Here is a 15,192-nt window from a genome sequence, read left to right as displayed (position 1 = left end):
CAAAGCAGTTTTCCCAAACAGTAGAGTAGCTCTTGCCAAACAGTAACTCAAAAACCCAGAACTTTCTATCTCCTGGTTTCACCATCTTCAAAAACAAAATGGCCTCCAAGGTTACCAAGGTGAGAAAAGAACAAGAAGGACTGTGGGTGGGAGGTTCTTATGGGCCCCGTCGGGGGCAGGTCACATCATTTCTATTTACGTTCCATTAGCTACACCTCAGTCGCATGGTGATGCTTAGTGCAAGGGAGGCTGGGAAATATGTGTCTATCTGTGCCTGAAAAGAAAGGAAACAAATTTGGTGATCAGCCAGTACTCCTGCCACACTGCTTCCCAATAAATCCATTTATTCTAGTTATATCTTTTGAGTACTTGCAAAAGTTCACTGAAGCTTCCCTTCCCTTCTGGAGCATTCAAAGGGCTTTTATTCATGTGCTTTACAGTTTTATATTTACATTGATAGCTATTTAAAGTCTGTATAACCATTTGACACTATCATTATCTTGCATGCTTCACAGAAGTTGGAGTCTCAGGGAGAGACCTGCTTTCTTTTCCATGGATTAGAAATGAATACAGCCCCCTATGCAATCTTGCCAAGGACTAAGAAAACGATATAAAGAATGAAAAGCTTTCAAAAGGAAGATATTACTCATGTAGTCATCCAGGGCGAGGTCTGCAAAGGAGATATGAAAATACCATAAGCCAATTTCAGGCAAATGTCATCCAAGACTCTTAAGAGGTTCCCTCTTGTCAAGTTTCCCTTTATGACACATTGAAAATTTTAGGGTACATCAATAAATCATGATTTGCCATTTCCTTCCAAAGCCCTCCCTGTTGTGAAATTCCAAGTAGCTAATCCTTAGAACAATATCTTTTAGAAGACTTTACTGGGTATGTCTGGGTTTATTTATGTTGCGCTTTATATAGGAAAGAACTCTTGCCCTATTCCCTACCAGCAGAGGGAATGCATGATGAAATGGGGTGGTTTGGGTTTTTTTGTTTTGTTTTGTTTTTTGGCTTTTGTTTTTTTACCCATTTGAGGAATAAATTACACACAGCCTTAAAATGCCTCTCCTACAAAGGGAATTACTCAAACTGTGTTTCATGGAATACTCTTCCTATGATTGTTAATGTATGTTCTGAAAGAAAATAGGAAACAAAGAAAGGATTCTGGAGGAAAAATAGGGTCGGACAAACTGGGTTAAAAAAAGATAAAGAGGTTTCTTTACTGCAGGACTTTCAGAACATTTTGTATGCTAATTGTGGACTGAATATGGAAGAGAGGGCACAGGTTGACTCTGAAGATGGAAACAGCTGTTACCCTTTCAAATAGACATAAGATATCCCTAAATGCTTTGCATTTACCTACATATCATTCTTCTGAGTCTGAAAAACAAAGGCGTCAGCTCTGCTCAAAATATTCTTAGATGGGCTATTGGATACATTCCCTGATCACCCATTGTAAGTCAAGGATCTGAAAAAAAAACTCTTAATTCTATTAAGTTAAGAACAGCAACTTTGGGGCCAAAAGACCTGGGTTCAAATCCTTGTTTTTCCACTCACCTGCTTTGCAACCTTGCATAAATTAACTAGTCTCTCTGAGTATCACTTCTTCATGTTCCATTTCTTCACATGTGAAGTAGGGATTATAACAGTACCTACTTTATTGGGACATTGAGACAATTAAGTGAGACAAACTCTGGAAAATATTTAGCAGGTTTCCTGGCACACAAGGGTTACCTCCCCTCCAAAAATATGAGCCATTTGTCATCACTACTATAGCATGGTATATTTCCCAGATTTATATGGCACAGGAACATTTTAACACAGAATATGCATTAGCATCTCAAGGAACTCTGCAGAACCAAGTTCGAGAAATGCTAAGTAAGAGGGAAAAGTAAGCAAGGAAGGGAGTGTTGCAATTTTATTGTACTGAGAACATAACATTTGAGCAAGGATCTGAAGGAGGTGAGGGAATGAGCTGGACAGACATCTGGGGGAAGATCACAGCTCCTGCATTTTTTTCTAAGTGTGTAGAAGATAACATCCTATGATGATGACAGACCACAGGGGAGTTTGGGGACCCAGAAAGGGTGCACCAAAAAGCTGAACATCATGAACATGAGCTCTCTATCCACCTTTCAAAGTCCAAAATAGTACATCTAGAGACGGTGCCACTTCCCGGGTCCACCTACAAAGTCCTGGTGTTGGGGCCCTCCTGCTTACCAAGTTCCAATCCCATCCAGGGATTGGATGGGACTGACTTTCCTTTGTTCAAAATGAGGATCTTCTGGCTGAACACCACATGGGACTCTCAGAGCCCATGAACCACCATTACATCCACCACAGAAGTCAATGCTTCCCTGTCTCCTCCTGGAGCTTATTCTGCTCCTGGGGTGGAGGGCCCTCTTCCCCTTTGAGTCTGCTCCAGTTTGTCTACTCCAGGTTCTATGAGAGATGAACTGCCATCAAATGCAGTTATAGCAATTTGAGTTTCAGTGCATGTCCACAGTAAAATCATTGTAGTCACCTCCCTCTTGAACACTTCTGATATGCCAGGGAGTGTATGAAGCACCAGAAATGCGTCATCTCATTGAATCATTACAAGAACTCTATAAGGCAGGATCTATTATTGTGCCCATGTCAAAGATAAAGAGAGAGAGGTTCTAAGAGAAAAAATGACTTACCCAAGTTCTCAGGGTAAGTTATGATATGAACCCGGGCTAGGTCTCCTGAATTTGGTTCATCGACTTCACACCATCTCCTTTTTCTCATAGTTTCCCTCTCTCTCCTGCCTGTTCTCTGCAGTGATCTCCAAGAAAGAACTGGATGGATTTAGGCAAGCAAGGGGAATGCCAATTGGACATATTGGTTTTCAGAAAAATAGCTTTCTGCTCACTGATGTTCAACAAACTGGCTTGCTTCCAATATCAGAAATGGTACTTGGTGGGTTATTCAAGAAAACCAAAGTGAAGAATCATAAAACATAATGCATTCATACCTTGCATGTTTTAATTTAACCTCAAACAAAGCCATGTCATTTGTTCGCCAATCTTTTGAGGTAGGAGAGAAGGTCTTGTCTTGGACCGCAGGAGCCTTAATGGAATTCCCTTCTCTTTTTTTTGGCATAAATCACAACCATAATATATTACCTTTGATATCCAATTACAATCTCTTTGGAGTGGTGGACTTTAAAGAAGGCACACATGAAGTAAACTGAGTGCTGCATGCTTCCAGATCTTCATGATTTTCCTTTTTTTTTTAAATTTTTGCTAATCTCTTAGTTTTCATCCCCTGGTTTGACAGCATTTCTTTGCAACTCAACTTTTCAAGCCTTTTCAAAGCATTTAACATAGTGTTCATGGAAACAACTCCTTTTAACTCTTGTATTCATCTGTGATTTGTAATATTTAATTAAACTATACACTTAGAACAAAATGCAGGAGCTGCGATCTTCCCCCAGATGTCTGTCCAGCTCATTCCCTCACCTCCTTCAGATCCTTGCTCAAATGTTATATTCTCAGTATAATAAAATTGCAACACTCCCTTCCTTGCTTACTTTTCCCTCCAGCACTGATAATCATCCAAGATACACAGGACAGCTTATTTCTTGTGTTTATTGTTGTCTAACCTCATTAGAATATAAGTGCCATGAAGACAAAGATTTTAGTCTGGTTTTTTTTTTTTTTTTTTTGCTGATGTAGGTCTAGGGCCTCGCACATAGGTCCTCCATAAATACACACTGAATGAACAAATGCTCCAAAATGGCACCCAGGATTAAAGCTGATACCAAAGAGATCTTGAGAACCTCCATGTTTTAAAATGAGCCACTGAACTTTGAGGTCAGACACCCACCTCAGAGGCTCACTGAGAGAAGTACAACCTAACCCCACAATCCCCCAACTCTCCCAGCCTATAAAAGACAGCCACAGCATAGTGAGCAATGACAGGTGACCCCCTACCCTCCCTGTGGTGTGAGGTGATGGGGGGATTTTTTGCCCACCCTGAGGTCAAGGAAGGAAAGATTTTCTCTGTGCTTTAATTTCCTATTAATTTTCTAGAATGTGCCTCGATATTGATTTTTTTTATATATTTATCCTGCTTAGGGTCTGTAGGGCATCTTACGATGGCTTGATAGCTTTCATCAGTTTGGGGGAAAGTCTCAGTCACTATCTCTACAAATATCTCCTTCTGCCACATTCTCTTTTTCTGTTCTTGGGACTCCAGTTAGACCTTCTCACCTTCCTTCTTTTCTGAACTCACCATCCTTTTTTCTCCCTATTCCTGATTCACAGTATTTTCTTCCAACTCATCACATGCATAGTAAGCAGAGTTATTCTCAAGTCTGTCTGATAACTTCAATATTTGGAGGTTCTGAGGGTCTGTTCCATTTGCTGTTTCCGCTAGTTGTTACTTATTTTGCTCATCTCCTCATATGCCTGATTATGGTTTTATTGCATGCCAGACATTGCATTTGTAAACCTGTTTGTGGCAATAATCTGAGGCTTTAGGATGATGTTATTTTTCTCCAGGGATATTTTATATTTGCTTCTTCTGGTTCCCCATAGGAACTAGCAGTATGGGGTCACCTCAACACAAATGCAGGGATTGAGATGAGCAGCTGCTGAACTAGTCCCTCCAAGAGCCTGTCTACTTCCATTTCACCTTTACCCCTAGGGTCCAGCCCTTTGGAATTCCGACCAAAAGTAAGCAGGGTTCACCAAAGCCTTCTTTCCTGGATAAGCGTGGAATTCCAATCCCCGTGCCCCATGCCCTGACCCTATGAGGCTGCTGAAATTCCCACTTAGTCTCTGCCACTCATCGAACCTGGAATTGCCAGATACTGGCCATCTCCCCAGACCTCTAGCCTCCCCAGATTCTGGTCCATTTTTACTACATCTTAGCTCTATAATGCCTTGAAGCAGTGTGTGTGTGTGTGTGTGTGTGTGTGTGTGTGTGTGTGTTCATACATGTGTATGTGTGTGCATGTATATGTATTATACATATATAAGTTATATATGTCTGTCTAGTGGGGGAACTGGTCCACATTACCTTGTCTGCCATCATCACAAGCAGAAGTGTCCTCACTACCTGTGTCGGGGCCTGGCTAGGGTGAGGCAAGTGAGGTACTAGGGGTGACATTTGAGGATGCGCTCATTCTCAGGTCCATGAAAATGCAGGCCTGGGGCCTGAGAGTGAGCACATCCTTACCCGTCTGCTCCAACACCTGGGTTGCCTTGCCTTCGTCCCAGTCCTATCTGTATGTGTTTGCAGAGGTTTAAATACCTGGGAGACACTGCCAGGTGAATTTACCTCTGGAAAGTGGCCTGGGCGATACAGACTTGTTCTTTGATACTCACTTCTAAATTGTTTGGCTGTTTTTACAAAACTAGACATATTTTTTTATGTGTTTACTATATGCTAAGTGCAAGACATGCATTGTCTCATGCAACCCTCACTGAAACCCTGAGTAGGTACCATCTTTATCCTCAGTTTGCCTATGAGGAAACAAAAGCACACAGAAATTAAGTGACTTGTCCGTGTTCCCCAAACTGAGAGAGGATGGAGCCAGGTTTTGAACTCAGCCAGGTTCCTAAGCCTCTATGTCTAACCACTACACACAAACAGCCACCCATTATGGATCCTGTTTAAAGCACTGAATTACTTTTGCAATTTAAAAATATGCTGCAATCTAAAATTTAAAGTAATATTTTAATTAATAGTACATAAATATATTTTATACATCAAAATATATATATTAAAAGGCATTCTCATGTCCCAAAACATAGGGCTTCCAGCCCATCCTGCAACAGGGAAAAGCAGGGGGCCGCAGCCCCTCCACACTTCCCCTCCCTGGCCTTTTCACACTCCCCAGCACAGAGGAAAAATGGCCCAGGGCCTGTTCTCCGATGTGTCCAGGGCCCAGACTACTGCCCAGGCCACATCGGTCTGCCTGTTGTTACCATGTCAACTCAGGCCTTTGTCCACGACATGGTGCCCGACTCCCATTACTCACTCTGTCCTTTCCTGTCCAGCTGTGCCAATAAAATGATTTATCAGCAGGAGCTCAGGACAGGCTGCCAGGTTCTGGGCAGAGGAAGGAGGCATGGGAACTGCTCTATGAAATAAAGGACTAGCACCCAAAGGACACACTTCACAATCTCAAATGCCTTTCCCACAAGTTCTAAAAGTTGCATTCATCCATTCATTCATTCATTCACTCATTCATTCAACAAGTATTTATTGAGGACCGAGAGCTGAGTTAGGCCGTGGAATAGGGTGGGCAACAAAGGAGGTGAGCTCTCTGCCCTCTTGGGAGTTCACAGACCTATGGGAAGGCAGGCAAAGAACAAGTCACAGGTATATTCAAGTAAACAGGTGGTGTTACTAAGGCCAGAAGCAGGGCCTCAACTGGTCCAGGGGTAGAGAAAGCCTCTCTGAGGAGGTGCTTATTCTTGAGCTGTGATCTGAAGGCAGAATAGGAGTCAACTCCACCAAGATGGAGGGAAAAGCATGCCAGGTGGAGAACATAGCACAAGCAAAGGCCCTGAGGTCAGAAGGAGCTTGGTATTCATGAGGATCTGTGAAAGGAAGTGTGGCCAGGAAGCAGAGAAGAATGTGGGAGCAGAGAGGAGGAAGCTGGGGAGATGAGCAGGGACACAACAGTGCACAGCCTTGCAGGTTTTGTAAAGAAGCTGGTCTTTATGCAAAAGAGCTTGCAAAAATCATTAAAAGATTGTAGACAAAAGCATGTCAGGATCTGCCTGCATTCTAGGAAGCACACACTGAGGAAAACAGATTAGGAGGGGACCTGCGTGGAATGGGAAAAGCCATTTAGGAACCCCAAACAGCGCTTTACAGATGATCTGCAGGGAACAGGAAAGTGGTTACTTTCCCCCCAATCCATCATAAACCTATGCTTTTGTAAAATACAACGAAAATTCGCTTGCATGTCACAGCAATATCAAATTGCTATAAAAGTTATAAACCACTCCCAATTTCTTGACTTACTCATTGTGAACCAGTAACAGTTTTCTATCACTAGTACCTAGATGACAGTTTTGAGTGGCACTGGTGTCACATGAATGAGGTTCCCCAAATAGGCTCAGCTGTCCAAGGAGAGAACAACTTTATTTTCTAGAACCTGGTTGGGTTTGACACCTGGCCTCTGTTTAACCTCATGCAGGAAACAGTCTCAGGCCTTCCAAGTAAACCTACAGGTTATGAAATTTGAGTGTTTACTCTCCTCACTGCCTCCTCGCCCTCCTCCTCCCTGCCACATGCCAGGGAACTCATGCACACCGCAGCCCAGGTGGTCTCGGTGGGGAAGAGGTGCCCAGCACCCATTTCTCAAGTAACTTGGCACTTCCGGTCCTTGGGAACTCGTCTTTGGTCCTGCCGCCTCTTCTGGTCCTCAGCTGTTCAACTCATCGGTGCATCCTCTGCTGCATAAGTCACACCCCTCTGGGCCCAGCTCTCTCTCACTCCACCCCTCCCCTCCATCCCTCCCCTGGGCTGATGCCTTTCCCATCCCCCTTTCCCTGGGGCCACACACAACCCCCTGCTTTCAGCCAGCTGCCCCCCGCCACCCAGCATTCCTCCCAGCCACCCCTGACCTTTAGCTCTCTTGCCACTGAAGAGAACAAAGCTGCTGATTATCAAAGAAGCAGCAGGCACAACCAAGACACAGGTGTCCCTTGAGCCTTGGATCCCTGTACTTAGAGTGTTATCCCAAGGATTCAACCCAAGAAGGTGGAGTGAGCACTGTTATGTAAAATTCTCTCTCTTCTTCCTCTTCAAACTCACCCCAAGGTGGCAGGAGGGGAACTGGATCCAGCTGATGTTGATTTCCTGAATCTTTCTGTCTCACAGCTAGATCCAAATTTGGATTCAAGAGGTGATACACCGTCGCCCTTATTATCAGCTCCAATTCCACCACCCACTCCCTGGGGTAAGGATGGGAGTGCTGCTCACAGATACCTGATCCTAGTTTGCAAGCTTGAGGATGAGCTTTCTCAGTTATGTGGCAGACAGACGCTCAGCGGAACAGCCAACAGGACTCAGCTGTAATCAGCTCCATTTATAATCATCAGGAAAATAGCAAAGTACAAGGAAGAATGCTGTACTCCAGAAACCACCGGCATTTGAGCGCCTGACAGAGCTGCCAGTACTGAGGGTTTGATGGATGAAGAAGACCTAGAAGAATGTCTGATTTAATTGTTTATTGTATCAACTAATTACATGGTATTCATTCATCAGCACAGGATGGTGAGAGGGTCCCCTAAGCCTGAGACCCAGACACCTGGGTCTTGGTTCCAACTCTGTCATTCAGGACCCCAGACAAGGTACCTCCCCCCCGGCCCCCAGGTCTCCCTAGCCCTATAATGCCAAGGTCCTTCACCGGGGTCCTATGCACTCCTTAGAGATTCATGAATGGGACGGAGGGAGCTCCAGAAATTATAGTCAGAAAATCGTTCACATGTGCAGATGTCTTACACACTGGAGAAGTGGGTCTGTGACCTTCATCAGATCCTCAAAGAATTCCATGGCTTGCAATATATTAAAAACCACTGAAAGTGGAAATGGACACACCAGACAATTGTGAGGAATGAGGCAGGAGCGGACTCGCTTCTAGTTCTCCTCTCCAGGTGTCTCCAGGCCGACCAAAACACCCGATACCAAAATACTCAGGAACGAAGCAAGGAGAGAATAACGGAGTCATTTGTGCACTATTCATCCAGTAGGCACTTGTTGGACACCTACTGTGTGCTGGGACCGGAAACTAGGGGTGTTGCAATAAAGAAACAATGAATGGAAGAGTGGCAGAGGGGTGTGTGTATGTCTGCCTGTGTGTGTACGTTTGTGTGTCCGTGTGTGTGTGTGTGTGTGTGTGTGTCTTGGTGTGGGTCTATGAATGTCTGTGTGTCTGTGTGTTTGGGTGTGTCTCTGTGTATGTCTGTGTGTGTGTGTGTGTGTGTGTGTGTGTGTGTGTGTGTCCCCGTGTGTCTGAGTGTGTGCTGGCCCTTGGAGCAGCTTTGGGCTGGGAGCCCCACCGCGTGCTCTTCTCCACGACAGCCCAACTCTGAAAAGCTTGGGGACACAGCACACATCACCATTAGGCACAAGTGATGCCAGAGCTGCAGGGCAAAGTTGGAGACGCCAGGGCGGGAAGGTCAGGAGTGAGAAAGTCCCCGAGGTCCTAAGACGCAAAACTGGCTTACCCAGGACGGGCGGTCCCACCCCCTCCTCGGGAGGCTCCTCTCTCCACCACTTCTGGGAGGCTGCACTGCATTACGATGACCTGAACGCCTGCCACCTGCTGGAAGTGGAATGCCAACATTTCCCCACACCTGCCTAGAAACCCTACATTATTACCTAAAGTCGGACCTGCAGAAATCCAGAGTGATGGCTACATCTATTTACCGCAAACTGAAAAGACTCTGAATACAGATCTTCCTGGACGTACGATGGGATTACATCCTGATGAAGCCATCGTAAATTGAAAGTATTTTAAATCAGAAATGCCTTTAATACACCTCACTGACATCACAGGTTAGCCTCGCCTACCTTACACATGCTCAGAAGACTGTCATTAGCCTACAGCCAGGCAAAATCATCCCACACAAACCCTGTTTCATACTCAAGTGTTGACTAGGTCATGTAATTTACTGAACGCTGTACTGAAAGTGCTGTAAGTATCCTCAGTCGTTTCCCCTCGTGATCGCGTGGCTGCTGGGGAGCCCAGCAGCTCGATGGTGTCGAGTACCACGTATCGCCAGCCCAGGAGAAGAGCCAAATTCAAAATTCAAAGTATGGTTTCAACTGAATGTGTATCGCTTTTGCACCATCGTAAAGCTGAAAACTCCTAAGTCGAACCATGGAAAGTCGGGACTGTCGTATTAGGGGCTTTCCCCAGTAAAAAGCCCAGGGACACTGCCTCTGTTTGAGACCTGCAAGGCTGGGGTGGCCCACACAGAGAGAAGGGCTTTGACGTCAGAATGGACAGGTCTGAACCAGTGACCAGTGTGTGCCTCAGTCCCCTCCTCTGTCAAATGGGAGTAAGGAGGGTACCCACCTCCTACGGTTGTGTAAGAATCAGATGAGTGGAAACATATAAGGGCTTGCAGTAGTGACAGGCACATAGCACTAAATAAATACCTATTATTATTATTATTATTATTATTGTTCTTCATGAAAAATGGTTTCCTCACAGTCATTTGAAACTGTGCACTGCTGGAAGAGAGAGAGAGAGAGAAAGAAGGCAAGAAAATAAGATGTTACATATCTACCCATTAATGATACCAGGCAAGAGAAGGGTGAATCAATTTTTATGACACATTAATATAAATATTTTATCATATTAAAACTAGCTTGGACTTTTTCCCAGCTGTAAGGCATTTCTTTCTCTCTTCTAAATTAACTATGCCATGTTTCACTTGGAAGGAAGAAAGAAAGGAAGGAAGGAGGGAGGGAGGGAGGGAGGGAAGGGGAGATGGAGCGGAGGGAGGGAGGGAGGAAATTTTGCAGAAATCTGCTCCCCAAATAGTGACTGCTGTGTCCACGCATCACTTGTGTTGTGTCTTATAAGTTCCTGAGCATCTGCAGTTGACCAGCTTCCTCTGGCTGCCTGCAAACACCCTGTGAAGCCTGTATTCTCAACTCGATTTTCCAGATGGGGAGACTGAGGCTTAGACAGGCTGAGTGAATAGCCCACGGTTACCCTTCCCCACCCAAACCCCCTGGCTCTTCTGATCCCCTGCCCAGGAGCACTGGGCCCTCCTCCCACTGTCTCTAGAAATTCTTTACTTATTCATTTGACAAACAGTCCTCAGTCCTCGGAGTCCTGCCCCATGCCAGGCCTTGCGTGGAGTGCTGCAGATGTCAAAATGAATGGAGGCAGCATGCAGTCCCATTACAGGAGGCATTTCAAAGGGCTTCCTCCCGGAGTGATCTTCTGGGACATGAGGAATCCCAGAGCCATGGGGTCACGCACTCCTGTGGTCAAGTCCTGCCTTCTCCACATACTGCTGTGTGATCTTAGGCACCCAGATGACCTCTCTGGGAGCCACTTTCCCCAGACGTCAAATGATGATAGTACACTCACAGGGCTGTGGTGAGTCTTCCACAAAGCAATTCCTGCAGAAACACTCAGCTTGATCTGGGAGAGACTCCTTCGGAGAGGCGAACTTGAGAGATTGCCTCCCTGATGGGTCTGAAAATCTTGAAAGATTTAGACAATAGGCAGAGTTGGGGGTTGAGTGTGGGGCAAGCACACAGAAAACAAAGCCGAGGGGAAACGAGGCAATTAACTTGAGAGAAAAAGATAGGTGTTGCAAAAGGGGAAAGCAATCTGAGTTGGCTGCAGAGTCAGCAGCGCACCCCATTTACAGTTAGGGTAATACAAACACCGAATATTGATCCAACAGAAATTACAAAGGATCTGGGGGAGGGGGAGGGTGTCACATTTAAAGGCAGATGCAGGTGGGGGTGCAGAAAGGAAAGAAAGCTAGGTCTTCACTTTCTGTGGAGAGAAGCCAAGGGATAGAGTCTGGAATGGAGTCAGCAAAAAGGCACCATACCAGCAGGCTTTTTAGAGACCTGCAGGTAAACAAAATAACCCACCCAAAGGGCAAAGGCGGTGGCTTCTGGGGAGGGAGAGGGGAGAAAGGGGCAGGGGGACTGCTATTTTGTACAGCACACTTTGCAAAACTATTTGATTCTAAACCAGGTTTTCTCAACCTCAGCACCGCTGACATGCGGGACCAGATAATGCTTTGTGTTGGGAGGTGTTTTGTGCACTGTGGGGTGTTTTACCAGCATCCCTGGCCCCCACCTACCAGGTACCATAGCAAACTTACCATCCCCACTACCAACACCTGTTGTGACAACCAAAAAGGTCTCCAGACACTTCCAAATGTTTGCTTGGGGCAAACTCACCTCCCCTCTCCCACTGGGACACACTGATCTATATTAAGTATGTGTATAACTCCACCTCACACCCGTCAGAATGGCTAGAATTAACAAGTCAGGAAACGACAGATGTTGGCGGGGATGTGGAGAAAGGGGAACCCTCCTACACTGTTGGAGGGAATGCAAGCTGGTGCAACCACTCTGGAAAACAGTATGGAGGTTCCTCAAACAGTTGAAAATAGAGCTACCCTACGATCCAGGAATTGCACTACTGGGTATTTACCCCAAAGATACAAGTGTAGGGATCTGAAGGGGTACGTGCACCCCAATGTTTATAGCAGCAATGTCCACAATAGCTAAACTGTGGAAAGAGCCAAGATGTCCATTGACAGATGAATGGATAAAGAAGATGTGGTATATATACACAATGGAATATTATGCAGCCATCAAAAGGAATGAGATCTTGCCATTTGCAACGACGTGGATGGAACTGGAGGGTGTTATGCTGAGTGAAATAAGTCAATCAGAGAAAGACATGTATCATATGACCTCGCTGATATGAGGAATTTTTAACCTCAGGAAACAAACTGAGGGTTGCTGGAGTGGTGGGGGGTGGGAGGGACGGGGTGGCTGGGTGATAGACATTGGGGAGGGTATGTGCTATGGTGAGCGCTGTGAATTGTGCAAGACTGTTGAATCACAGATCTGTACTTCTGAAACAAATAATGCAATATATGTTAAGAAAAAAAAGAAGATAGCAGGAGGGGAAGAATGAAGGGGAGTAAGTCGGAGGAGGAGACGAACCATGAGAGACGATGGACTCTGAAAAACAAACTGAGGGTTCTAGAGGGGAGGGGGGTGGGGGGATGGGTTAGCCTGGTGATGGGTATTAAAGAGGGCACGTTCTGCGTGGAGCACTGGGTGTTATGCACAAACAATGAATCATGGAACACTACATCAAAAACTAATGATTTAATGTATGGTGATTAACATAACTAAAAAATTTTAAAAAATAAAAATAAAATTTAAAAAATAAATAAAAAATAAAAATAAATAAAAATTGTTCAACCTAAAAGAAAAAGTATGTGTATAACTTTAATTTTTAAAAATCTTTTATAAAATGCTTACACAGTGACCAGTACATGGTTAGCACTCTATAAATGGTAGCAAGGACTGTTACCTCCCTGACCTTGCCGGGGCTGCTTTCTCAAGCCACCCACAGATATTCCCTGCCATGCCCCAGTGAGCTCCTAGTCCTTCATATTCGAAGACAATATTACTGCTACTAATCATATTAATATTGATGGCAATAACAGTATACCATGGCTGGGGCTGGCACAGCGGGGATCCCAGAAGAGAGTAAGTACATTCACATTTGGTCATACCTTGTTGCCAGGCTATTGTACATGATCAGCGTTAATTTCGTCCTCATAAAAAACCCGAGAGAGAGGAGAGAGGATTCTTCCTCTCATGTTACAGTGAAGAAACTAAGAATCAGGGAAGTTAAGCAACTTGTCTAAGGTCACACATCTAGGAAGTGGAAAGTCCTCAGTTCCAAACTTGATTCTGTCCAATTCCAGCCCCCACCACACTTGGGAGTCCCAACTCTTGCTGTGCATCAGAGTCAACTGAGAGATCTTTTAAAATAATGATGCAATGGGACGCCTGGGTGGCACAGTCGGTTAAGCATCCGACTCCTGGTTTCAGCTCAGGTCATGATCTTGAGTCCCACATTGGGCTCCACGCTCAGCATGGAGTCTGCTTCAGATTCCCTCTCCCTCCCCCTCTGTATCTCCACATGCTCATGCTCTCTCTCTGTCTCTCTCTCTCACTCTCTCACCTCTCAAATAAATAAATGAAATCTTTAAAAAACATATAAAATAAATAAAATAAAATAAAATAATGATGCCCAAAGGGGATTAAGAGGTTCAAACTTCCAGGTACAAAATAAGTCACAGAGATGAAAAGTACAGCCCAGGGAATATAGTCAGGAGGATTGTAATAACATTATTTGGTGACAGACGGTACCTACATTTACTGTGGTGAATACTGAGTAATGTATAGAATTGTTGAATCATTATATTGTACACCTGAAACTAATATAACACTGTACATTAATTATACTTCAATAAAAGAAAAAAACTCATATTCCTCCCACTGAGATGATACAATTAATATCTTGCCATATGGCAAATATATGTAAGTTTTTGTACCATTTGACAGAAAGTGGCAGAATGACTACCTTATTTTCAAATAACATGTTTTTCTGACCATATAAGTAATATATGCTCAGTACATAACTCTTGTAAAATGTAGAAAAAGAAAAAGAAAATAACATGGTCCCTCTCCAAAATAAAAAAGAAAGAAAAAAAAAGAAAAAAGTTCACCCCTAACTCCCTCCCCAGCCAAAAAGTGATACCCAGACTTTAGCCCAAACCAATGGATCAAAATCTGTGTGGGAGGGGCCCACACATCTCAGTTTTTTTTTTAAAACTCCCCCAGGGTGACACTGATGCACAGGGCATGTTGAGAAGACCTCCTGTGGATCTAGATGCGCATGTAAGGTGCACACAGACCCTCTGGGCATCTTGTTAAAATGCAGGTTCTGGTTCAGCAGGTCTGGGGAGGACCTGGGACTGCATTTCATTTCTTTTTTTTTTTTTAAAGATTTTATTTATTTGAGAGAGAGAGAGAAAGCGGGAGCTGAGAGGAGAGGGAGAAGCAGACTGCCCGATGAGCAGTGAGCCCAATGCAGGGCTCAATCCCAGGACCCTAAGATCATGACCTGAGCCAAAGGCAGACACTTAACCGACTGAGCCACCCAAGCGCCCTGGGACTGCATTTCTAAGAAGCTCCCAGTAATGCTGCTGCTGGTACACAGACCACCCTTTCAGCACCAAGAAATGAACATGTGGCATGTCCTGTTTTGGTAACCCTGCCTGCCAAATTTACCTTAGGCATTTCCTAGACTAAGAGGGAAACTGGGTTTTTTTTTCCTCCAAGGAAGGGTAACAGTAACAACCCCATTTACTGAACAGCTACTATGTGCCGAAGTCTGTGCTGAATATGCCTTCAATATGAATATGCTCTTTTAAACTTCCCAATAACCCTGTGTTGTAGAACTCCTGCAATTCTCGTGTCACGGGTGATGTAAGAAGTGCAAAAAAAATTAAGTCACTTTTTCAAGAGCAATACGGTTAGCAAAGTAGTCAAAACTCATACCTGAGTCTCCCTTGGGACTCTTGATCCCTGCTTATCCTGCCTACCTTAATTCAAGCCCATTCT

The 15,192-nt window shown here is 44.6% G+C and overlaps 1 protein-coding gene across 1 annotated transcript in view; it reads right to left on the bottom strand.

Moving 5' to 3' along the window:
* Positions 1-249: 249 nt before the first annotated feature.
* SUDS3 (SDS3 homolog, SIN3A corepressor complex component) overlaps positions 250-15,192 on the bottom strand; it is a 181,648-nt gene continuing 166,705 nt past the window's right edge. Inside the window, exon 13 of the mRNA XM_027577086.2 lies at positions 250-274. Coding sequence (XP_027432887.1) covers positions 265-274 — 10 coding nt within the window. The 3' untranslated portion in view covers positions 250-264. The remainder of the gene's footprint in view (positions 275-15,192) is intronic.

Source organism: Zalophus californianus, chromosome 14 (assembly GCF_009762305.2).
Source record: "Zalophus californianus isolate mZalCal1 chromosome 14, mZalCal1.pri.v2, whole genome shotgun sequence".
NCBI lineage: Eukaryota > Metazoa > Chordata > Mammalia > Carnivora > Otariidae > Zalophus > Zalophus californianus.
Note: the sequence above shows the minus strand (reverse complement) of the source record. Positions and strands in the feature narration are given on the sequence as shown.